The sequence below is a fragment of the Chiloscyllium punctatum genome, chromosome 1, assembly GCF_047496795.1.
Source record: "Chiloscyllium punctatum isolate Juve2018m chromosome 1, sChiPun1.3, whole genome shotgun sequence".
Lineage (NCBI taxonomy): Eukaryota > Metazoa > Chordata > Chondrichthyes > Orectolobiformes > Hemiscylliidae > Chiloscyllium > Chiloscyllium punctatum.
The window spans coordinates 57,690,137-57,716,537 of NC_092739.1; the positions used below are offsets into that span (position 1 = coordinate 57,690,137).

Below are 26,401 nucleotides of genomic sequence, written 5' to 3' on the forward strand. Positions count from 1 at the left end.
ATAGCCACCACTCTCTGGGTGAAGAAGTTTCTCCTCATCTCTGTCCTAAATGGTCTACCCCGTATTTTTAAGCTGTGTCCTCTGGCTCGGCACTCACCCATCAGTGGAAACATGTTTCCTGCCTCCAGAGTGTCCAATCCTTTAATAATCTTATATGTCTCAATCAGATCCCCTCTCAGTCTTCTAAATTCAAGGGTGTACAAGCCCGGTCGCTCCAGTCTCAGTGTAAGGCAATCCCGCCATTCCAGGAATTGACCTCGTGAACCTACGCTGCACTCCCTCAATAGCCAGAATGTCTTTCCTCAAATTTGGAGACTAGAACTGCACACAGTACTCCAGGTGTGGTCTCACCAGGACCCTGTACAGCTGCAGAAGAACCTCTTTGCTTCGATACTCAATCCCTATTGTTATGAAGGCCAGCATGCTATTAGCCTTCTTCACTACCTGCTGTACCTGCTTGCTTACTTTCATTGACTGGTGTACAAGAACACCCAGATCTCTCTGTACTGCCCCTTTACCTAAATTGATTCCATTTAGGTAGTAATCTGCCTTCCTGTTCTTGCCACCAAAGTGAATAACTATACATTTATCCACATTAAACTGCCATGCATCTGACCACTCACCTAACTTGTCCAGGTCACCCTGTAATCTCCTAACATCCTCATCACATTTCACTCTACCACCCAGCTTACTATCATCAACAAATTTCCTAATGTTATTGTTAATACCATCTTCTGTATCATTAACATATATTGGAAAAAGCTGCGGTCCTAGTACTGATGCCTTTTTTGAAGAAGGGTCACTGGACCTGGCTCTGCTTTCTGTCCACAGATACTGCCCGACCTGCTGAGCTTTTCCAGCAATTTTAGATTTTGTTTCCCAATCATCAATGTCTTGAGGATTACTGAATACCAGGAACTGAAATTAATATGCTATTATAAATGCTGTGGCAACAAAAGCCCGTCAGAGGCTGGGAAGTCTTTGGCATGCAACTCTACTCCTGTCTCCCCATAGTCTATCTATTGGAACAAGTCAGGAATGGGTCGTAACAAGCTCTACTTCCCTGGATCAGTTCAACCTGATTTAGAACATAGCTAGGAGAAAGTGAGGACTTTCCTGAAGAAGGGCTTATGCCCGAAACGTCGATTCTCCTGCTCCTTGGATGCTGCCTGACCTACGCGTTTCCAGCAACGCATTTTTCAGCTTTAGAGCATAGCTGCCTTTTTGTTTGGCACACTAGTCACCACCTTAAGCATTCACTGCCTTTTATCACATGCATAGTGGCAGAAGTATCTATTAGTCTACAGCAACACACCGAGTCAGCATGTTCTAAACCCAGCAGCACAGTGGTTAGCACTACTACTTCACAGCGCTGGGGACCTGGGTTCAATTCCAGCCTCAGACAACTGTGCAAACTCTACATGGATATTCTCCTCGTGTCTGCATGGCGTTCCTCCGGGTGCTCTGTTTCCTCCCCAGAGTCTTAAGATGTGCAGGTTAGGTGGATTAGCCGTGGGAAATGTGGGCTTGCAAGAATAGGGTGGGGAAGTGAGTCAGGGTGGAATGCTCTTCAGAGGGTTGGTGTGCACTTGAGGAGCTGAATAGCCTGCTTCCACACTGCAGGAACTCTATGATCTCCACCACACTGCTACCTGCAAGTTCTCCAAGGCACAAACCACCCTGACTCGGAATTATCAGGAATCCTTCACTGATGCTGGGTCAAAACCCTGAAACACTCTCTAACTGACAGCACAGTGGGTGCACCAGCATCAGATGGATTGCAGCGATTCAGGTAGGTGGCTCTCTGTTACCATCTCAAGAGTTTTATTAATGGAAATCAAATGCTAGTCTTGCTAGCAATGCCAACACCTCATGAAAGAATTGTTAAAAAGTTACTGAACTGACAGTGAGGCTAATACAGATATCCTGCATTTACTAAGCTCTGACGAATGTAAAATAGCCACTGGCATGGAGAGTGTTGACAGCTCTCTTTTCTTGTCTTTCTGAATAAGTTGAGTGGGGTGTGTCTGCTGATATTGGACAACATCATCTTGGCAACATGTCAGGTTAATGACCCTGAACCCCTCAGACCAAGAGACAGGTCCCAGTTCCTTCCCTCCTGTGTTAGGCCCAGACCTACGGTAAAGTGATATTGTACTGATGTCAGTTGGTGTCTCGGGGCAAGAATGTAAAACTTGGTATTCTGGATCGTGTATCCTTTGGGGATTGGCAATATGTAGTCTGTGCAGTGGAGTCACTGATTGATTTGATGCAGTGGAGTCACTGATTTATTTGATGCAGTGGAGTCACTGATTTGATTTGATGCAGTGGAGTCACTGATTTGATTTGATGCAGTGGAGTCACTGATTGATGTGTCTTTGAAACATTCCCTCCGATTTGGGTTAAAAATCTCTGAAAGTTTAGAGATGTTGTAACTTGGGTTCACAAGCTGCCCAATGTGAGGAAAAGCATTTAAGACCTGGATTTCTTTACAATCATACGAAGCAGTTTATGGAGCACTGTAATAACAGTATTTCCAAGTGAGGAAGAATTGGTCTGGATTTTTCACAAATAAATACTTCTGGAATAAGATCAAAATCCAAGATGCTTTTAAATTCGTGTACACTAATTTTTATTCGCATCAAAGAATTAAAACCTGAGTTTCAAATGAAGGAACTGAATATTGGTACATCTCCTATTTGGAGGAGTAAAGCTCAGGGCATGTTTTACGATCGCCAGAATCTTGTTTACCAAACTGCAACAGCAAGTCGAAAATAACAGTGAGGCAGAAGCTGTTCAGGCAAGGATGGAGATTTTACAAAAAAGCAATGAATTATAAGGAATGTGTTGGGTAAAGAACTTTCACTGTGGAAACTGATTCATTATGTTGAACAGATTCATCATGCTGAAGATTACTGCTTAGCAGATGTGACAATACACTAACTAGTCTGTGCTTTATGACCAGAGTTTGTCTCTTATGTTAGCACTGCCATAACAACAGCTGTACAGCTTTACACCGTGTGATTGGATAAAAGAACATAACATGATTGGAATTCTAGTTCAGGGGTTTTGGTGTCAGAAAGAGGATTTAATGGAGTAACAATCCTCTGCTTTTCTGGGCCAACATATACTTGAATTTTTTTCAGTTTGGAACAAATGGCTTTTTGATTGTTATAGAACTACCATGTTAAAGACTTTAACATAATTTTGACAACAAAAAGAACACGGCATTTCTAAAAATTGATTTAGCATGTTTCCAGCTCTCTCTAATACTCAATTAATCATTAGCAATTTGTGGCAGCTAATAAGATGTTTTAGTTAAAGATTAACATAACTCAAGTATTTAATTCTCCAGAAGAGTTAATGAATGAAATAATAAGAGCTAGCATAATACATAAAGTCAGGTTGTTGTATCCATGATTTATGAATTTAGATAAATTACTATTGACACTATGTTATGTGTTGAGCTGAGTGGTGTCTTGCTTTTCTATATTGAGCATTATATGGAAATATTAAACCCCAAGCAGCTCACTCTCACGACTTGTCAAGGAATTGGTCTCCCTCTGCTGAATATTTTATGCACTACAGTTTTGAATCACTAATCCATGCCTGACTTCAGAAAAGTGGCAGTTCTTTGGTTAGAGGCAAAGAAAGTTAGGCTATATTTATAAAATGAAACACAAAGTACTGAATATATCATGCCATTTAGTTCCCCCATTGATCTAATCTGCACTGCAATGCAATGATAATAACAACAACAACACAACTCACCCTAAACCGACTGTATTATTAAATGTAGAGTCAATGGGAACAGTTGAGGAGAAACCCTCATTGGTTGGAGTCACACCACCCTCAAAGGAAGATGCATATAGTTATTGGAGGTCACTTACCTCAGCTCTAGGGCATGACTGCAGGAGTTCCTCGGTTGTGTGCCATACCCAACCATCTTTAGAGCTTCATCAGTGACTTTGCCTACATGAAAAGCTCAGAAGCTGGATGATTGTGCAATGTTCAGCACCATTTGCGACTCCTCAGATACTGAAGCAGTCTGTTTCTATGTGAAGCAAGACCTGGACCGTATTCAGGCTTAGGCTGAAAGTGGGAAAGCAGCATTGGTGACAATGACCATCTGCAACAAGAGAGAATTTAACCATGACCAAGGGGTGGCATTACCAGTGCTGAATCCTCACTACCAACATCCTGGGTGTTACCATTGACCAGAAACTGTACTGAACTAGTCATAAATACTATGGCTACAAGAGCAGATCAGAGGCTAGAAATTCCTGAGGAACTCACCTCCTGACTCTCCGAAGCCTGGCCACCATTAACAAGGCACAAGTCTGGAATATGATGTACTTGCCTGGATGAGTGCAGCTCCAACAGCACTCAAGAAACTTGACACCTTTCATTGGCACTCCATCTATCACTGATGTAACGTAGCAGCAGTATACACCATCTATGAAATTTGAAGTGACTTATCAAAGGTTCTCTGACGGCATCTTGCAAACGGCAGACGAATAGGAACATCACCATCTGAAAGTTCCCCTCTGGGTCAAACACCATCCTGACTCGAATGTCACTCTTCCTTCACTGTGTTTGGGTCAAAATTATGGAGCACCCTAACAGCATTGTGGGTGTTCCTACACCCCATGGATAGCAGAAGTTCAGTAAGGTAGCTCACCATCAACTTTGTCTAAGGCAGTTAAGGTTAGTAACAAATGGTGGCCTGGGTGCTGCCCACATCTCTTTAACCAGTAAAGAAAAATCAGCATCCTATAAATTTACTGTTGACCTGAAGCTTAACTGGAGTAGCCATAGAAATGAAAGTAGGGGATTGTAGCTTTGGAATTCTGCCGTGTTAAGATTTCATGGTTTGGGACCATGATTACCTAATGTAGACAATTGACCAAGAAATTTTCAGACCATTTAATAAGTTTGTTGAGAAGCAGCAGTTTAGATTTGATATATAATGGGTATTTAGACAAAAACATATGGTGTGACAGTTGAGGATGGTTCACTTTTAATGACATGACAAATAAGACAGTTGGCTCAGATGTGTTAATCTCATTAAAGTTGTGAGGGCAACACAATGCTGTCTAGCTGAAGTATATGGGAACCTACCACTACATCTGCCACTTCGTCTCCTGGTCCATACGCCATCCGAATGAGGTAGCAGCCTGGTGGGCGGTGCCTCTTGACCCTGAGCATTTGTAGAGGCTAGTAATTCATTGTGTCAGTCTCTAGGCAGTGGACATAAGGCAACTACTCGGCATTAGAATAACCATTGCGTCCTTACCAACTCATATATCGAGGTCTTTTTTAAAAATTCATTCACATGATATGGTCTAAGCTAGCTTTTATTGTCCATCTCTAATTGCCCAGAGGGCAGTTAAGAGTCAATCACTTTGCTGTGGTTCTGGAATCTCATGGAGGCCAGACCAGGTAAGGATGGCAGTTTTAGAAGAATGGTTTTTCAGTGCTCCTTTTTAAAAAGCTAACCTTATGTAATTTCTGAGAGGTGTTGAATATTCTCTGTCTTGAAGAAAAGACTTGGGCGGGAAAAAAAATTAATACGACTCAGTCGGGAATAAAGATAAAAGACCCTATAGTTTTATCAGACTATAGAGTTGCTCTCTTATTCGAGAGGGCGATAACTCATAGTGATTTAACCTGAGGGTCACCATGCATAGGGCGAGGAAAAGTGGTTGAGAAGGACAGACCTTTACGGTAATCTCAGCTGAATTGAACCCACACTGTTGGCACCTCTCTGTATTGCGAACCAGTCTTTTAGTTAACTGAGCTAACCAGAATAATCTCTCTCGATATTGATACATGGTTAAAATGCTACATGGTTGGAAGATGGAAGTCAGTGTCTGCATGTATGATGCCAAATATGGAAAATGAGAAAAGTGTAGTTCCTCTTTGTTTTGGAATGTGTCATCACAGGTGATTTTACAACCGTAAGTCCTGAATGCATATTTTTTCCTCTGTTTTACTGAATAACACGTTCATTAAGTCTTGAAAAGATATACCAGAAAAAATGTTTTCTAACAGCTTTCATAATTTGAAAAACAAAATTGTTTCAGCAATTTATAAAAACTCTATTGAGGATTATCAGGTGGCTGTTTGGACAGATTGGTCTTTATCCTATTGTCTGGTGCAGTTAAACTTGCTTTATCATTAATTATGTCTCTTTATTTTCTTGCAGTATACAATTGGACAGTGGATGAAACGACAGACTGGTTAGTTAATTTTGTGGAGTTGCCACAATATGCCAAGGTTTTCCAAGAAAACAACATTCGAGGAGTTGGCCTTCCCAGGTTAGTTTTGAGAGAAACAGTTCACAGTTGGGGTTTTTGGTTTCTGTGAGTGTGCTGAGAATGTGCTTGAAACTAAATGTGGGGATATTGGTGTTGGACTGGGGTAGATGAGGTCAGAAGTCACATGACACCAGCTTATACTCCAATCGGTTTATTTAAAATCACAAGCTTTCAGAGTGCTGCTCGTTCATCAACTGAAATAAACCTGTTGGATTATAACCTGCTGTTGTTTGACTTCTGACCTTGAAAGTAAAGGTGACGTGAAGTTATCTTGCACTCAAGTTAGTTCCTCATTTATTGCTTGTGAGGCTTGACTCAAGAACTTTAAGAAAAAAAACGGTGGCTCAGTGGTTAGCATTACTACCTCAACAGCACCAGGGCCCCGGGTTCGATTCCAGCCTCCGGTGACTGTCTGTGGGAGTTTGCACATTCTCCCCGTGTCTGCGTGGGTTTTCTCCGGGTGCTCTGGTTTCCTCCCACAATCCAAAGATGTGCAGGTCAGGTGAATTGGCCATGCTAAATTGCCCGTAGTGTTAGGTGCACTATTCAGAGATAAATATAGGGTTGGGGAATGTGTCTGAATGGGTTACTCTTTTGGGGGGGAGGGGGGGGTCAGTGTGGACTTGTTGGGCCGAAGGGTATGTTTCTATACTGTAGGTAATCTAATCTAATTGTCTTCATTAAAATGTATTAAATTACAAACCTTACTCCAAATAAGGATGAAAGAGCTCCATTCCAGAGGTGAGGTCAGAGTGACAGCCCTTGACATCAAGTTCACATTTGAGTGGGTGTGACATTGAGGAGCCCTAGCAAAACTGGAGTCAGTGGGTATTGGAGGCGCACTCTTCACCAGCTGGAGTCATATTTGGCACATGATAGTGGTTGGAGGTCAGTCATCTCAGCTGCAGGACTCCTCTGCAGAAGTTCCTTCGGCTCAACCATTTTCAGCTGCTTCATCAATGAACATCCCTTCAGCAGATGGACAGAAGCGGGGATGATCGCAGATAACTGCACAATGTTCAGCTCCATTCGTGATTCCTCAGATGCTGCATTTTCAAATGTAGCAAGATCTGGACAATATCTAGGCTTGGGCTAATAAGTGATAATTAACATACATGTCACACAAATGTCTTGCAATTACCATCTCCAGTTAAGAGACAATCAAACTATTGCCCCTTGATATTCAGTGTTGGCACCATCACTGAATACTGTCAATATCGTTGGAGTAATCATTGACCAGAAACTTAACTGGACTCACCACATAAACACAGTTGCTACAAGAGCTGGTCAGAGGCTAGGAATACTACGGCGAGTAACCCACCTCCTGTCTCTCCAAAGCCTGTCCAGCGTCTACAAGTCACAAGTCAGGAGTGTGATGGAATACTGCTGAAAATGGGTTGCTGGAAAAGTGCAGCAGGTCAGGCAGCATCCTGAAGAAGGGCTTATGCCTGAAACGTCGATTCTCTTGTTCCTTGGATGCTGCCTGACCTGCTGCGCTTTTCCAGCAACACATTTTCAGCTCTGATCTTCAGCATCTGCAGTCCTCACTTTCTCCCTGTGATGCAATACTCCCTGCTTTGCTCATGGATACAGCTACAACAACCTTCAAAGAAACTTGACAGTATCCAGGACAAAGTAGCCCTTTTGATTGGCACCACATTCACAAACATTTATTCCTTCTAATACTGGCATTCAGTAGCAGCAGTGTGTATGACCTGCAAGATGCACTGTAGAAATTAATCAATGATTCTTAGACAGCACCTTCCAAACTCACGACCACTTTCATCTAGAAAGGTAAGAGTAGCAGATACATGGGAACACCAAATGCTTCAAGCTCCCCTCAAAGCCACTCACCGTCCTGACTTGGAAATATATCACTGTTTCTGGGTCAGAATCCTGGAATCCCTTCCCTAAGTCATTGTGGGTTAATCCACAAGTGCACAGCAGCAGTTTAAAAGGCTGATCACCCATCACCTTCTCAAGGGTAACGAGGGATGGGTAATAAACACTGGCCCACATCTCATGAATGATTGTAAGGAAAACCAAAATGGGCTGTTCAGGCCATCCAATCTGTGTTTGTGTTTAGCATTTTACAGGAACAATATTCCCAATCCCCCACATGTGTTCTGTCTGATAGAAAAGGTCTCTTTTTTGAGTATTGATTACCTTTAGTTAACTTTTTAGTCATGTTCTGCTGGCGTTTAAAGGCTTTCCAATCCTCTGGCTCCCCACTAACCTTCACCACATTGTATGCTTTTTATTTTGCTTTTATATTGTCCCTGACTTCCCCTGTCAGCCATGGTTACCTTGTTGACCTTTGGTATGTTGTTTCTTCCTTGGGATGAATTTCTGCTGCACCTCCTGAATTACCCAGAAACCCCTGTCATTGCTGCTGTACTGGCTCCCCTTCCAGTCAATCCTGGCCAGCTCCTCCCTCATGTCTTTGTAGTTAGCTTTACTCAATTGTAAAACCATTATATCCGATTCTAGCTTCTCCCTCTCAAACTGCAGGGTGAATTCCATCATATTATGGTCACTGCCCCAAGAGGTTCCCTCATCTTCAGTTCCTTCATCAAATCTACCTCATTACGCATCACCAAATCCAGAATTGCCTGTTCTCCAGTGGGCTTTACCACAAACTGCTCTAAAAGACCATCTTGTAGACATTCCACAAATTCCTTTTCTTGAGATTTGCTACCAACTTGATGTTCCCAGTCCACCTGAATATTGAAGTCGCCATTATTATTTTAATAGTGCCTTTCTTACATGTGTTTTCTATCTCCCTGATTTATTTTCTTCCTCGCATCCTGACTACTGCTGGGAGGCCTGTACTTAACTCCCATCAGAATCGTCTTTCTTTTGTGGTTCCTCAACTCTACCCACGCAGGTTCTACACCTTCCGACTCTATATCATTTCTTGCTATTGATGATACAATTTCATTTCTTACTAACAAGACAATCCTGTCCCCTCTGCCCATTTGCCTGTCCTTTTATTAGGATTCATATCCTTGGATATTTAGTTTCCAGATATGCAGCTAAGTCTTTGGGGTGCCAACAAGTCATTCCTGTTAATTTACTTTGTTTCATATACTGCATGCATTTAAATACAACACCCTTAGTCCTCTGAGTCTTACACCTTCTCATGATTGTCCCATATCTGTTGTGCCTGAGGTTAGATTCCTGCCATTCCATACTGCCTGTCCTACTACTTGTTCTTGAATCTTCAGTAACCTCTGCTGAACCCCCCCACCTGAAATGTTTCTATACTTTTCCATGTGACCGAATCCACCCCTCCACTGTTTAATTTAAAGTCCTATCCAGCCCTAGTTATCTGATTCACCAGAACTCTGGTGCCAGCGTGATTCAGGTGAAGCCTGTCCCATCAGAATAGTTCCCTCCTTCCCCAGTACAGGTGTCAATGTCCCATGAATTCAAACTCCTTTCTCCCACACCAATCTCTGAGCCATTCATTTACCTCTTTAATCTTGTTGACCCTGTGTCAATTTGCTCTTTGTTCAGATGGTAATCCAGAGATGATTTCCTTTCTGATTCTACTCCTTACTTTAATTTTTTTGTAATGGCATCCTTCAGAGTCCCAGAAGCCAGAAGGCCTCTGGATGAATTCATGGTCTACTGTGAATCAGCCCCTTTTGTGCTGCCTGAAGCCAGTAACTGTTCATTATTTACAGCCAACAGCATAAATTCTGAGCACAATTAGAACCAGCCTCCATAACTGAAAGGGGTGGTGTGCTGGTGTTCAAGCAGCTGCAGTCAGTCGTGCAGGAATGGAATTGCTCTGTCAAACAGTGAAAAATAACAGATATTATGTGAGATGGGCCTTTCTGATGCTGCAAGGGACCAGGAGACCCTCCAGGCAGGTCTTCAAAATCCAGTGTTATTGAATAGCTGTGAAGGTAACTGCCAAGATTCAGATCAATTAATATATCTTCAAAGGTCCTATCCTTCCAACCTCCACTGGTTTCAGACCCTGATTTATCATGCCTCTGTCTCTTACTTGCCTATAATGTCTAAGCATCTGCAGTTTCACTGAAGAAGGTTAAAATCTCAAATACTGGTGACTGTGTACAACAAGATGTTTGTAGCTTTGAGAAGCCATGCGAGGGAGCTTGGAGGGGTCCAGCACCAACCAGGTGCAACCTGACCATCTAGACCCTGAACTACTTTAGATCACCTTCCAACACCATGTGTAACTCCTCTTCTGAAGTCCAGCAGCCTTCCAGCAGCTATGCTGCATCTACTGGATTACCAGGGCAAGCTACGTGGAAAACGGGCACTAAAGGATCACACAGGGGTGATAAGTTGACCTTTGTAAGCAGTATGGGATGATTTCATGTATACAATTAGTTGAAATGCCTCTTGTGTTGGCAAGTATTTTTGCATCATGGCCAAGTAGAGCAGTGTGATGATCAGTGACTGAAACACTGAGGTATGCAAACTCTGCCATGGAATGAGCTTGCTGTTACCACAGCAGATGAATTCTTAGTGGGGAGCTGTCTAGGTGGTCATGAAAGTCACTCTTCCTCCTTGTTCTCCTGTTGGTCAAGTTCCTTGTCATCGTCATCGAGCTGGCAAAATAGCCACATACCTATTATACAGATGGCTAAAACTATTCTGTCATGAAGGCGAAATGGTACAGCATGCATGCCATTTGCCAATTCGTGTGGCAGCATCGGTGGATAGCACTTGTGGCCCAGGGACCATGTTTTGGTTTACCGTACTAGTTCAAATACCACTCTCTCAATCAGTGCTGCAAAATGAAGGTGTCAAAACTTCTGCTAAAGTATCAGGTATTACCTGGTGGAAATGCTGGTTACCTATGCAGGATGGTGATTGTGGAACCCTTGAATTCTTTTTTATTCCTGCCCTTGACAGATTTGATATAGATGTTGCAAAGTAAGGTGCATGAAGACAGTGGCACACTGGAGTACAGAGAAGCTTGCAACTGTAGTGCCATCATGTGCTGGAGCTGTGTATTAGGTTGTAGTGAGAGAAACCAAAATGCAACTGCATTGATACTGCAGTGAATGAGCATCTGTGACATGTTATAAACGCGTCAAGCTGCAGCCTAAAAACCAGACTCAAATGTGACTAAAACCGTAACCTTCAGAGCCTTAGGCAATACGGGCCATGCCCCACTTGGCAGCTGCAGTTGGTGGCAGAGTTCAGTGAAGAGGATTTGTGCACTTTTCCTCAAAGATTCAAGTTGGGGAATTGCTCCCTGAACACCATGAGTGGCATTAATATGCTGAGATCACTGTCCCCTCATCCTCCCTCTTCCATGTTTACCCTGTTCTGTGTGGCCTCCATTCATTGTATAAATCATGTTGTATTCCAAGTCTGAATGGGTTTATTCAATTGTGCAATATCGAGAGAGAACTTTAGCTGGAGCAAAATCTCATCACTAGCTCCGATCAGTGTTTCAAATTGATTTGATGTCATGCTCTGCTTGCTCATTATAGTCCTGATGGAGGATCACTGCATGGTTACTAATGTCTCCACCAATATGGTATGCAGTGCAATATGCCAGTCATCAGTTTGAAGCTTTGAAAGCTGGCACACTCCCCAAAAATGATTATTAACAAGCTCTATGTCTCACCCAATGTCTCCTAATGGACAGTCTGTTTTAGTTTGTGTTTGTGAAAGCTTGGTGACTGGCGGGCTGGTCATGTCAGTAGAATCGGACTCCAGCAAAACTTGACTCATATTAAGAACAGAAAATAGTTTGTGAAATAGCAAGATAACGATGTTATTTCAGTCTTGATATTTCTAAACTCAGTGTTTGGTTTACAGGTTGGCTGTGAATGAGATTCCTTTTATGGTCTCAAATTTGAAAATCACTGACCGGAGTCACAGACAAAAGCTACAACTCAAGGCATTGGATGCTGTGTTATTTGGAGCTCCGATACGTGGGTGTCTATTTGGGTTGCTTGTTTAGTTTAAATGTGTTATGTAGCTTTTTACATGTACATAATAGAGATTCCTGCATCCTCCACCGCATCTCTAAAATTAGCTTTGCAACTAATTAGCAACCTGCCATCTAAAGCTGCAAGCTGATGTTTATGTGAATTGACATGTAGTGGCCAGAAGGGGGATCTTTGTGTTTCCATCTCATTTATAACTCAACTGAGCTGAGGTGAATTGTCATTTTTTTACTGCTCCCATTAGCTGTCAATTAGCTCAGTGTACTAAACCAGTTCCTATTCTGTTCATTGGGGAGGTTTGCTGCACTCATCATGATAGCCTTATGTTTTGAGAATTCATGGAATAGATCCTGGCTATTGCTAAATTTTACCTCACACTTGATCGCCCAGTAATAGTCTTAATTATGTAACATGGTCGGCACGGTGGCTCACTGGTTAGCACTGCTTCCTCACAGCACCAGGGTCCCAGGTTCAATTCCAGCCTCGGGTGACTGTCTATGTGGAGTTTGCACATTCTCTCCATGTCTGCATGAGTTTCCTCTGAGTGCTCTGGTTTCCTCCCACAGTCCAAAGATGTGCAGGTCAGGTGAATTGGCCATACTAAATTGCCCATAGTGTTAGGTGAATTAGTCAGAGGGAAATGGGACTGGGTGGGTTACTCTTCGGGGGCTCGGTGTGGCTGAAGGTCCTGTTTCCACACTGTAGGGAATCCAATCTAATCCCCTCCCACAGTTCAAAAATGTGCAGGTTAGGTGAACTGGCCATTCTAAATTGCCCATAGTGTTAGGTGAAGGGGTAAATGTAGGGGAATGGGTCTGGGTGGGTTGCTCTTCGGAGGGTTGGTGTGGACTTGTTGGGCCGAAGGGCCTGTTTCCACACTAAGTAATCTAACCTAAACAAAAACATCATGGCATCCTTAGGCTGAAAACGAACATCAAATGGTTATGTTAAATAATTGTTTCTCCATTAGGTGGCGCTGTTGCTACACATCTTTTGTGGAGCATGAATTATCTTAGTCGAACAGGGAATCTATCCTACAGATCTTCTGGACTTCTTCCGGAAGATCTTTGAAAATGAGCCATGAAAGCAGCAGTGTTGAATCCCTAATGAAATACAAATTGAATGGTTTTGACTAGCTTACTCACCTGCAGTGGCAAACATCATACAACAGTTGATAAGAGTACTGTGCCTTGATACTAAAATCTGAGTTGATCAGAACTGTTATAATTTTCCTTTAAAGTAATTAGAGCACACAGTTTTTTATGAACTGACAACATTTGTAAAGGGATGCTGTTAATGTGCAAAATTGATCTACAATGAAGCTGAACAAGAAACCGTTCTAAACTTCATAACTGTACACAGCTTTGAACCATTTTCACTAATCAGGAAAAACAAATATAAACAGCAGTGTTGTATCCTCTTGGCAAAAACTGAACTGTGTAAGCTGAACATATTAATGTCGAAAAACCAAATAACTGCAGATGCTGGAAATCCAAAATAAAACTAAAATTGTTGGAAAAGCTCAGCAGTTGTGGTAGCATCTGTAGAGAGAAAGCAGAGTTAAGGGTCCAGTGACCTTCTTCTGAACTTCAATTTGGTTTAAATATTTGTTCTGGAAATGATGAGTCTACCACAATATTTTCTTAGTGACAAAATCACTAATTTCTATTTAATTAACTTCTTATAATCGTGTTTATTGTTGAATATTTTTAAAATGTATATAGACAATAATTTTGTCCCTGAGCAAGTCTTGCTGTAACATTTTGAAACTGAGTTCATTTAGTAATTGTAGCCCAAACCTTAAAATGTTGCACTGATTGTGCAGAGTTATTACAGTGCTTTTCTTGCATAGGAGAAGAAATCATCTGGACAGGCCATTGTGAGGTTAAACACCAGAAAGCTTGCAAGTTTTTGACAAAAAGATATATATGTGTTGATATATTCTTTAAAAAATATATTTCTGCAGTGAGCAGAGTTTGAAATATTTCTCTATTAGTAATGTTATTGGACATCTTGTAGTTGATATCAAGTGCTGTGTGCAATTATGACGTACCAAACAAATTTATTACCCTATTCTGATATTTTAGTTCCAAGTATTCTGTCATGAATAGTGATCTCTCAGATGTAAATTTGAGAGTGCAAGTATGAGAGAATGGAAACTGCTTAAAGTCTTCAATTTAAATCCAGAAGAAACCATTCAGAAAACATGAGATACAAGTGAGAGCTGCATAAAATCAGAAATATCTGCAGTGGTTTCAATATGACCATTTGATGTTGGGACTCCGAACTTGCATTCTTTCTTCCAAAAATTGAGCTGCTTCAAAAATTGCTGAAACTTGGAGGTGGATATGTTTAAACTGTAAAACCAAGAAAGATTGTTGTTCACTTCAATTCTGGCTGTGTTGTGTGATAGATTGATTTTGCCTGTTCGATCCTGGCTACTGCAGACTGCTGAGATAAAATAGATCCTTTTGGCCCAATCAGGGTAACATAAATCTTCAGCCATAAATTGCAATACTGCTAATTCTACTGCAACAATATTTTTTAAAGTCTTATTTACTGAGTCACTTGCCTGACCATCCCTGTCATCTTTAGCTAAGGAGTACTGAATTTTAAGCTCAGATATTGAACTAGACAGAAGAAAATCTTGAAACATGACTTATTGCTGTTAATGTTACGCCGTTTTCCAAGAAGACTTTCTTTGTTTTTTTTTGTTTTGTCTGCCATTGTTAGCAGGAGAATTGATAATAGTAATCCTTGTGGCATTGTTAGTTTGTTCTTCCACCTATTTGCAGTGACCACAGTCACGAAATCTAATTCACTCGCCTCTCAAATGGTATTGGAATCTAAACTCTTTCCGGAAGTTTCTGAGGTTTCTTTCCCCCCTGCAAACTTGGCCTTGACTGCAAGCATCAATGTATGACTCACTTTGGAAAAATCGATTTCCATGACACATTCTCTGGTGCAACAAACAAACCAAAAGGCATTTTTACCCATGGCATGCTATTAAATCTGGGTGACCAGGAGCGAGAAGAAAGTTTAGATTACTTTAGATTTTTAGATTAGATTACTTACAGTGTGGAAACAGGCCCTTCGGCCCAACAAGTCCACACCGCCCCGCCGAAGCGTAACCCACCCATACCCCTACATCTACATCTACATTTACCCCTTACCTAACACTATGGGCAATTTAGCATGGCCAATTCACCTGGCCTGCACATCTTTGGACTGTGGGAGGAAACCGGAGCACCCGGAGGAAACCCACGCAGACACTGGGAGAACGTGCAAACTCCACACAGTCAGTCGCCTGAGGCGGGAATTGAACCCAGGTCTCAGGCGCTGTGAGACAGCAGTGCTAACCACTGTGCCACCGTGCCACCCACAAAGAAAGTAATTGCCTAAAAAGCTTTAACCAACTCGCCCAGAGTTAATGATCATTCTTGTGAACCAAGCAGGGAGCTCCATTTTTTCGGCAGAAGCTCCTTCAATCCTTGCTGTTGTACCTCATTGTTCAGATTCATTGTTCCTCTTGCAGAGCCATGCACAACTAGGAATCATTTCAAACAATCCAGTATGCACTACGCATGATTTTAACCAAAGAGAGTTGCTAAATAGTTTTCATAGCTCCCACCTCTACTGAAAACAAATGATGCTGGTTATTACCAGCTTTCACGCCGCTACTGCTCTGACAGAAAAGAAATACCCTTGCAGTGGCAGCAGTGTGATGTAGAAGTTCGAAATAAAACTGTGACTTGCACGGCTAAACAGAATTTACAATGAGAATTAGGTTTATTGTCACGTGTTCAAGTTACATTCAAATAGGAGTGCAGTGGAAAGTGTACAATGTTGCCAATCTTGGGTACAAAGTGCATTGGTACAAACCTTACATACAATAAAAAGAGAAAATACAGAAAAGAGTTACACTACATAGCAGATATACATGGGAAAATAAGAAATAAAACAAAATAGACAATACAGCCTTTCTCGAAGGGTTTCCACGTGCTTTGGTTCTCGGGGGCGCAGAGCCATTCTCCACTCTAGGCCCCCGGGTCACCGTACCTATCCCGCTCTGGACCCCTGAGTCACCATATCCCATCCTGCTTTCCCCCGCCCCAAGTCACCGTACCCCATCCCGCTCTAGGCCCCCGAGTCACCATCATCGCACCACTCCGGGTCCTCTGGCCGATGTCCCTAATCCACTCTGGGCCCTCTACTGACTGTCCTCACTCCGCTCCAGGCCCCTGCCCCGCTCTGGATCCCCGAATCACCGTACCCATTCCGCTCCGGGCCCCCCGAGTCACCGTACCCCTCCCACCTTAGGCCCGCTGGCAGAAGAGGAAAGAGACAGAAGAGAAAGAAAAAAAGAATTGCCAGAGATTAAAAGGAAAAGGACCGGATGGAGTGGACAAGGTTCCTGTTCTGCTGCCATCTGGGGTATTGGATCAAACAAGATCTCGGGCTAGATACAGACTCAGCACGCAGAAGGGGTTTTGAATTTCTGTCCTTTTAAACAACTTTGGGGAAGTAAACGGTTTCACTGCGAAGACATTGACCTGGTGAGAGTGGTGTTGTTTGATTTGTGCCATGTTTCTGCTGTCCATAGCAGCTAGCTTTGCAACTTTAGGATCCCACCCTGTTTGTCAAATTGCAGAGAAATCTCTCAGTGGCACTTTTGATTGCCATTGTTATTGCAGAGTATTCTAATTAAAAAGTGGAAAAAAAAATGAGATCAGTGTACTAGGGAGCTAAATTCAGGATGGACTTTGCCAAACTCATTGCCACAGATAGATCTAGCCCACTATTTTAATTGAGCAGAAAATGGTGCACAGTGAGTCTGAATTTCCATTATCAAGAGTAATGTACTACCCTGTTCCCTGGCCAACATCTCTGTCTCCGGGTCGCTGCAGTGCTTTAGTGAAGCTCAGTGCAAGCTGGGAGAACAGCACCTCATTTTCCGCCTTCTGACTCAATATTGAGTTCAACAATTTCAGAGCCTGAGACACCTCCCATGCCCTTACCCCAACCCCTATACACCGGGCCTTGTTTTCAGAGTCTGCTATTACACAAACTTATTGTTAGCCACTAATTATACACTAATAGCTATTCATTCTCCTAGATTGATCATTATTCACACTTTTGTCTGTCCAACTGTTCTCCTTTCTCTTTGGGCTGTATCTCCACCTGTCATTTACGTCTTTCCCCCTGCCCGCCCACCCTATCTTCAGCATAAGAGCCACCTTTTCCCTAGCTGCTATCACTTCTAAATAAGTCATTGGACCCGAAATGTTAACGCAGATTTCTCTTCAGAAATGCTGCCAGCCCTGCTGAGCTTTTCCAGCTGTTTCTGTTTTTGTTGCTGTAATGTTGTTCTGGTACTGAAGCCTAGATGATCAATCCATGAATGAGTTCTAGCTTCACCATGACAGTTTGATCACTTAAAGTTTGTTTTTTGTTAAACTGCATTTAAAATGAAAGCTGCTATCAAGGAGTTGCCATGAAATGCCACAAACCCTTCTGATCTGTTATGACCTTGAAGGGAGATGCTGAAATGTCCTCTGAAAAGAATATTAAACTGCTCCGATACACCACAACTCTATGTAGAGTGGTCCAAATAGATCACCTGCTGTCAGCTTTTCAGAGTCATTTGGTAATTGAGCAATAATTGCTGGCCTGATGCCTACTTTGCAAACCAAATAAGCAAAAATACACTTTTAGTGGCAGCTGTTTCTCACTCCAATCACAGAATTGGAAAATTGCCTTTTCTTACTTTTGACCTGAATGTTCACTTACAAGCAAATCAACATTTACAAACTATATAGTTATTTATAGTTTATTGATAGTTATATTCAAGGCTGACATTGTAATTATACTCCAAATAGTTTACTACAAGGGAAAACTATGCAATTAGAACAGGAGGGAGGTCATGCAGTCAATCTCTATTGTACGTGGTTTCCTCTTGTAATATTAGATTTTTGTATTTATCTATATTTTTATGTTCCTGATAACTATGGAGAACATTTCATAACTAAAGTTAACACGCATAACGTATAATGGCTTGAAAAATAAATGGAGAAAGTGAAGCAGCCATTTTATTTCATTATTATGGCTAATTCATTTAGAACTGGCATTCTAAATGCTTAATAACTCATTGACTTTGGCCATAATGTTGCTTTATTCTTTCCAGGTCCGCGCCACAACTGGTTGAAGGATTTTATTCTTGCAGTTTCCATGGTTGTTGGTATTGGTGGCTGTTGGTTTGCATACACACAAAACAGAAACTCTAAAGAACATATTGCAAATATGATGAAGGAACTAGACAGTCTGCATAGAGCTGAGGAAAGCCTGATGGAATTTCAAGCAAGGTGAGATCAGAAAAAAGGTGGGGAAAAGTCTGGGCTAAATAATCAAAATTGATTCCTCAAAGACAAGTCCAAATGAATGGACTGTTTCTTCAGAGAAAGCAATGATCTTCCCTGTTACACTTTAAACCTTTAAGATACAAGTCTTAAATCATGTGAAGAGATACATTCCTTTAATTCTCTGATTTGATTCCTGGCAAAGGTTCTTAAAATACATTTTAATAACCAAGTGTTCCTATTTCCATGTCATTTTTTTGCTGCGTCACTTTGAAAGTCCGTTATGTTTTAAGAATGATTTAAAATTCTATTGCACTATGGTTATCTTAATAGCTGGTGCCATCTTTGAGCATTAGTTTAACCAGACATGTTCAACATCATGTAATGGCCAAGCGTTAAAGCGCTAAATGCTAACTTGCAATAGCTAAGACCAGAATTAGGTCAGCATGAATTCTACTGCAGTGTTTCAACTGTGGACTTAAAAAGCAGTGTTTGATTTCCAGTTAAAGCTGCTATTTCCAATTAGGTTCTTCCTAATGAAACTTTGCTTTAATTTGGAGAATATATTGCTTTCAGAGTAATGTTCAGGCACCTTGCAGATACTATCTACTTCCCGCTGTTGCGTTATTTTCCCATGGTGGAATTTATGGCAACATTGTGTTGGTAATTCAGCATTAAATTAAACTTTTATAATGATTCAGTGAACTGACTCTGCTAAAGTCAGCCCCGTTCATGATCTCGAATTTTCACTGTACCTCACTGAAAAATAGAATCCTTCACTGAAAATGTCATTTGTGAGTAGCAGCTGTTAATATACATGTTTGAGACATTTTGTTTTTCACTTTTCTTACCCTAACGAAGACTTCAAAAAGCTCAAGAAGAAAATCGAACTGTTGAAGTAGAAAAGCAAAATTTAGAACAAAAAATGAAAACAGAGATTAATGATGCCAAGCGGGAGGCACAACGTCTGAGGGAGCTACGTGAGGGTTCTGAGACTGAGCTCAGCCGGCTCAAATATGCAGAAGAGGAGCTTGTACAGGTGCAAGGTTTTTTTAAAAAATTTCAGACCTTGAGTATGTACAAATTATCAAGTTTGCTTTCAGCCTCCGTTTTTAAATGAAAACTATTGAGCTTGCTTTTCAGTGCTCAGCAGAAAAAAAAATGTAGAATTGAAATCAGGTAAATGAAACACTTAATAGATGTAGTCTACAAATGCATGGTGTAAGTTATTGTTGGAACAACAAATTGTGTTGATATTATCACGTTAGAATCTTCTGTCAACGTAGCTCAGTGATCAGACCCATGTCTCTGAGTCAGATGGTTGTTTGTTCAAGTTCCCACTCCAGAGGATTGAGCACAAAGCCGAGGCAGTCATTTGTTTTTGATACTAAGTGAGGAAAATTGCTTTGGGACATCTTGAGGTTATGAAAATACATGTCAATTTTTTTCGACTTTTTTGTTGCTGAGCCCTTAAAAGCAAGCTCACCTTTTTTTCAAAAAACTGAGGCTGGAAGTGACCTTGACAGTTTTCTTGGAAATTATCAAATACGCGCAACACAATTTGTTACAAAATGCTATATTCTTCATTTTTCACTGTACACCTCCATTGCCTCCAACAGAGTTATTAGCAGTCAGATGAGGGAGGTTAACATCCCTGGAAGCAGAGAGTAATTTTCAAACACCCCAAACGTTGTTGCTCTATGAGAAGTAATTCGCCTCCAAGTATAATTTCCATGCATAGGATCAAGAATATGCTCCATAAGCACTGAGTCTGCTACCATTCATTGTGATCATCCCTGAACTACAGTCTAACTCTGAGTACCTGCCTTTGTCCCATATCCCTTTACTCTATTTCGGTTAAAAATATCAATGCATCTTAGTTTTAAAACTAGCAATTGATCTAGCATCAGTTGCTTTTAAATGGACATTCCAGATTTTGCTGCCTTTTATGTGAAGAAATATCTCCTAATTTCACACGTGAATATTCTGACTGTAATCACTTGACCTGAGGGTTCTTAACTAGCAAATAGAATTTCTCCCAATTTTAACCCCATCGGTACCATGTTGCAAACTAGTATTTTTTACAGAGGTGACCAGTCTGCTTCATCAGGAAGCTGCTCAGGCTGTGAAGATGGAAGTGACCCCGTGTGTAGGACTTTCCCTTGTTACAGGACTGACAGCATTTTGTTCTCTGTGTTTGTGGGCTGAATGAGTTCTCAAGCCAAGTTTCCAGTGATAGTCCCAAGTGGGAAATATTATGTAAAGTACTCAATAGGAATAGTATTTTGAAACTAGTATTCTGGATAATAGAAATTTCCTGGGATCATATTATTGGAGAAACAAGCTGCAATCAGTTCTCCAGGCAAGCAATGATGAGTTAAACCTATTGTCATTGTGAGTGTAAAGATAGTAGTTTTTCACTGTTAACTTCTTCATAATGCTGTACGTGGCATGAAGCACAGGGAATGTTTTCTGTTGTTTGTTAAATTTATTGAACTCCACGAGTGATTCACTTTGTCTCAATTGTGAAACATTGGTTATACATGAAAAGAAGAACTAATTATAGATTACTACAGAATAAGTGAATTGAATAGCATCATTTCCAGCACCAGGAAACTAATTTATAATATAGTGGTCAAAGATTTATAATGTTGATGGAGAACTTTTTGGCATTGCATAGGGCTCAGAGAACACCCTGGGAATTCAGCCAGGAATACCAATTAAATTACATAACATTTTAGGGATGTTAAGATTTACTTTTGTACAAAAGTTATAGCACCAACTCTGATCAATTGTTCCAACTGGTTTAAACCAGTATTCATGTTCCACCCTGGCCCCTTCCCTCTTGAATTCCACCTTTGTGTTTTTGTTCTCTTTTCCTGTTGATGTCATTGTTGTCTGCTTCATGTTTAATATTCCCCCCCCCCCCCCCCCCCCCCCCCCCACACTCCTCTACTTTGTTTTTTCCTTCGTGAGATGTGGATGTCATTGGCTGGACCAGCATTAATACCCATCCCTAATTGCTCTTGAGAAGATGGTGAGTTAGTTGCTGCCTTGAACCACTGCAGTCCTTGTGATGTAGGGATACCCACAGTGCTGGTAGGAAGGGAGTCCGGAATGTTGACCGAACAGTCAAGTACTAAGTCCGCATTGGTATGCCGCTTGAAGGGGAATCGGCAGCTGGTGGTTTTGCTGTGCAACTGCTGCCTTTGTCCTTCTATTTGGTGGAGGTTGTGGGTGAATGGAGCCTGGGGAACTGCTGCAGCCGATATTGCAGTTGGTATATACTGCTGTCAGTGTGCAAGGTAGTGAATGGAGCGAATGTTATTGATGATCGAGGGGATGCAAATAAGCAGCCTGCTTTGTTCTGGAGAGTGCTGGGCATTTTAAGTGTTTTGGAGCTGTATCCATCCAGCCAATTGGAATGTATTCCATCACAATTTTGACTTCTATCTTGTAGATGGGGGACCTCTGCTTGTAGTGACAATATTTTTATATGACTATAATGTTGCACTCAACAGCCATACCACCAACCTTGAGTCCAGCCTCTCGATCATACACAGATTAGTACAGGTCTAATGATTCCCCCTAGGAGAAAGTGAGGACTGCAGATGCTGGAGATCAGAGCTGAAAATGTGTTGCTGGAAAAGCGCAGCAGGTCAGGCAGCATCCAAGGAGCAGGAGAATCGACGTTTCGGGCATAAGCCCTTCTTCAGGAATGAGGAAAGTGTGCCAAGCAGACTAAGGTAAAAGTTAGGGAGGAGGGACTTGGGGGAGGGGCGTTGGAAATGCGATAGGTGGAAGGAGGTTAAGGTGAGGGTGATAGGCCGGAGTGGGGGTGGGGGCGGAGAGGTCAGGATGAAGATTGCAGGTTAGGAAGGTGGTGCTGAGTTCGAGGGTTGGGACTGAGACAAGGTGGGGGGGGGAGGGGAAATGAGGAAACTGGAGAAATCTGACTTCATCCCATGTGGCTGGAGGGTTCCTAGGCGGAAGATGAGGCGCTCTTCCTCCAGCCGTCGTGTTGCTATGGTCTGGCGATGGAGGAGTCCAAGGACCTGCATGTCCTTGGTGGAGTGGGCGGGGAAGTTGAAGTGTTGAGCCATGGGGTGGTTGGGTTGGTTGGTCCGGGTGTCCCAGAGATATACATCATATCATCCGTCGTCATTTCCGCCACCTCCAAACGGACCCCACAACCAGGGATATATTTCCCTCCCCTCCCCTATCAGCGTTCCGAAAAGATCATTCCCTCTGTGACTTCCTCATCAGGTCCACACCCCCCCCACCTACCCAACCTCCATTCCCAGCACCTTCCCCTGTAACCGCAAGAAATGCAAAACTTGCGCCCACACCTCCCCGCCCTTACTTCCCTCCAAGGCCCCAAGGGATCCTTCCATATCTGCCACAAATTCACCTGCACCTCCACACACATCATTTATTGCATCCGCTGCACCCGATGTGGCCTCCTCTATATTGGGGAGACAGGCCACCTACTTGCGGAACGTTTCAGAGAACACCTCTGGGATAACCGGACCAACCAACCCAACCACCCCGTGGCTCAACACTTCAACCCCCCCTCCCACTCCACCAAGGACATGCAGGTCCTTGGACGACTGCATTGCCAGACCATAGCAACACGACGGCTGGAGGAAGAGCACCTCATCTTCCGCCTAGGAACCCTCCAACCACAAGGGATGAACTCAGATTTCTCCAGTTTCCTCATTCCCCTCCCCCCACCTTGTCTCAGTCCCAACCCTCGAACTCAGCACCACCTTCCTAACCTGCAATCTTCTTCCTGACCTCTCTGACCCACCCCCACTCCGGCCTATCACCCTCACCTTAACCTCCTTCCACCTATCGCATTTCCAACGCCCCTCCCCCAAGTCCCTCCTCCCTACCTTTTATCTTAGCCGGCTGGACACACTTTCTTCATTCCTGAAGAAGGGCTCATGCCCGAAACGTCGATTCTCCTGCTCCTTGGCTACTGCCTAACCTGCGCTTTTCCAGCAACACATTTTCAGCTAATGATGCCCCCTGCTCAGCTGAGAGCCTCCCTGTGCTGGTTATCGAGTCAGGTTCTGGTCCTGCCTGAAACGGAGTTAAGTAATGGGTTCTAGACATCCTTAATCAACCTGTCAGAGATGTTATGACACACCTCTGGAGCTGGTGGGACTTGAACCTGGACCTTCTGAGTCAGAGGTAGGGACACAATCACCGTGCCACAGGACCCCTAATAAGACTGAGCAGGATCTCGTACCACACTGTGGGCATCCTCTGGCTTTGACCAGCTGAGAATTGATACTTGCTGATCAATCTGTTCAAAGATGTTATGACACTCCACTGGAGCAGGTGGGATTTGAACATGGGTCTCCTGGGCTAGAGGTAGGGATATTGCCACTGCACGTCAAGTGCCCCTGCAGTGGGTTCCTAATCTTGTTCATTTCCCACTTCCACCCTGGAGTGTTGTGTCTGAAGCTGCCTTGAAGTTCATAATACTGTGAATATGGCTGAAATGCTAAAATGTACATTGAGGTAAAATCTTCTGGAGAGTTGTGTCAAGGTGACCTAAATAGGTGGTGTTTACTAAATCTGTGATGCACGTTGTTTGGCTTTAATCATATGTTCAGAAGTAGTAGCACAGAAAAACATTACAATCCTTGTAGGTCTGTTGTAATTTTAATGCAGCAAAAAAGTAGTGCTTTCCAGTCGTCAAAATGTGCATCGTGCCAATTAATTAAAATGTGTAGTAAGTTTACTTCAGCATTCGTCTAGGATATAGTTTGGACGTTATGTAGAAAATTTACAAAAAAAGCTTATTTTATTTCATGTGCATGACGTTTAAATGCATCTTCAGAATACCAACACAGGTAAATATAAATACTGTATCTGATTTTCATTCAGTGTATCAATGAATTCTGCCGGTCAGGATCATTTAACTAAAACTGATGCCTAATAATGTTCTGTTCCATTTACTCAGTTGGTTTAGCTGAACTAGGTTTGTAAAGGTTGCATTGTCTTGTGTATAATGTTTTTTGGGGGTTTTCTGTACTACTTGCAGTTCTCCAAGCTCCTTCCCCACTGAGTTCTAGTTTTTTTGACTCCAGCTTCTGTGTGCCAGCCCTTTGTTTTCCTTGCTAATGGCAAGTCTACTTTCAGATGCCAAGGCCATTCCATGGAACTCTCTTTAAATCCCTCTGTTTTTCCATCCTCCCCTGTTTTTAAAATCTCCAAAAACCCACAACGGTGCTAACGTGGTTACATAGCATTTTTAATGTAAGCTGTTGACAGGACCATTATAAAACAAAGTATGACCCAAGAACAGAGGAATTGGGAATTCTACCACGTCCTTCTGAAGCTTGTCCTGCCTTTCGTTAGGATGATGGTCGACGTGATTGTGATGTCAACTGCACTTTTCTATTCATCTCCCATGCCAATCAGAAATCATTCAGCCTCAAATATATTCAAAGACACAGCCTCCGCAATTCTCTGTGAAAGAGAATTCTACAGATCAATGATTCTGAGAGAGAGAGGGAGAGAGAAAGTGCTGCTTATCTTTGTTGTAAGCTGTGTTCCCTAGTTGTAAGTTACTGCACAAGTGGAAACACCCTGTTGGCAATCACCCTGTCAAATACGCTCAGAACTTTGTGTTATTAAATAAGATGATCTCTTATTCTAAATATTGATGGGTTCCGGTCAAAACTGCGCAACTTTTTCTGATTGGATAACTCTTTCATACCAGGAATCAGTTGAGTGAACATTCTCTGAACTTCTGTTGCAGTTGATCCTTCCTTAGGTAAAGAGACCAAAACCAAACACAGTACATCATAGGTGATCTAATTAAGTTCTGTAATAAGGTGCAGCAAAATTTCTTGGCTTTTGTACTCCTCCATTTCTCTTGCAATAATCACCATTACTCAATTTGCCTTCCTCATCTCTTTCTGCTGCACCTGCGCACTAACTTGTCAATTGATGTACTTGGACACTCCGATTCACCAGTCTGCAGTCCGAATTCTACAGTCTCTCTCCATTCATATAAAATGCCGCTTCCTCTCAACAAAATGGACAAGTTCACATTTTTCCCATATCATATTCCATTTGTTTTCTATTCTCTTTTTTTTTAAGGCTATTTGTCCTCTTTGCAACTGACTGTCCAACTCTCCTCTCATCACCAAATTTAGAAACCAGGCTTTTGGTCCCTTCTTTCTAGTGATTGGTATTGATTTTATACAGTTAAGGCCTCAGCACTGATCCCCACGACACTCTGCTAGTAACAGCTTTTCATCATGAAAATGAATCTTTTTCTCATCTTGTGCAATGACAATAGACACAAGACAACAGTAACAAAATACCTGTTCGAGGCCTCTGCTATTTCTGGGATTTACGTATTAAAGAACCTAAACCACCATATCCCATTCTAAATTTGTTTAAGAACTATAACCTGGTGTTGTGATTTTTAACTAAAGTTGTTTAATATATCATTACAACTCTGTTACACTGTCACACTTTTGCTATAAATTCTGTGTCGTATGATCATTTTCCACAACCACCTGATGAAGAGGCAGTGCCCTGAAAGCTAGTGCTTCTAAATAAACCTGTTGAACTATAACCTGGTGTTGTGTGATTTTTAACTGTGTCCACCCCAGTCCAGCACCAGCACCTCCAAATCCTTTTATCCCAGCAGTAGGGATATGTTGTTTGATACAATTTGCAAGTCTTTGAGATTTAGACACTACATAGCTCAGCATCACAGCAGCATTGAAATTCATATACCATGTTAGTCATTTGT

The 26,401-nt window shown here is 42.1% G+C and overlaps 1 protein-coding gene across 2 annotated transcripts in view; it reads left to right on the forward strand.

Moving 5' to 3' along the window:
• The window catches only part of stim2b (stromal interaction molecule 2b), a 134,778-nt gene that overhangs the window by 83,057 nt on the left and 25,320 nt on the right, over positions 1 to 26,401 (forward strand). For both annotated transcript variants that reach the window (XM_072566062.1, XM_072566146.1), the window contains 4 exons: positions 6,209 to 6,320; positions 12,132 to 12,247; positions 18,447 to 18,624; positions 19,480 to 19,657. In XM_072566062.1, coding sequence (XP_072422163.1) covers positions 6,209 to 6,320; positions 12,132 to 12,247; positions 18,447 to 18,624; positions 19,480 to 19,657 — 584 coding nt within the window. The remainder of the gene's footprint in view (positions 1 to 6,208; positions 6,321 to 12,131; positions 12,248 to 18,446; positions 18,625 to 19,479; positions 19,658 to 26,401) is intronic.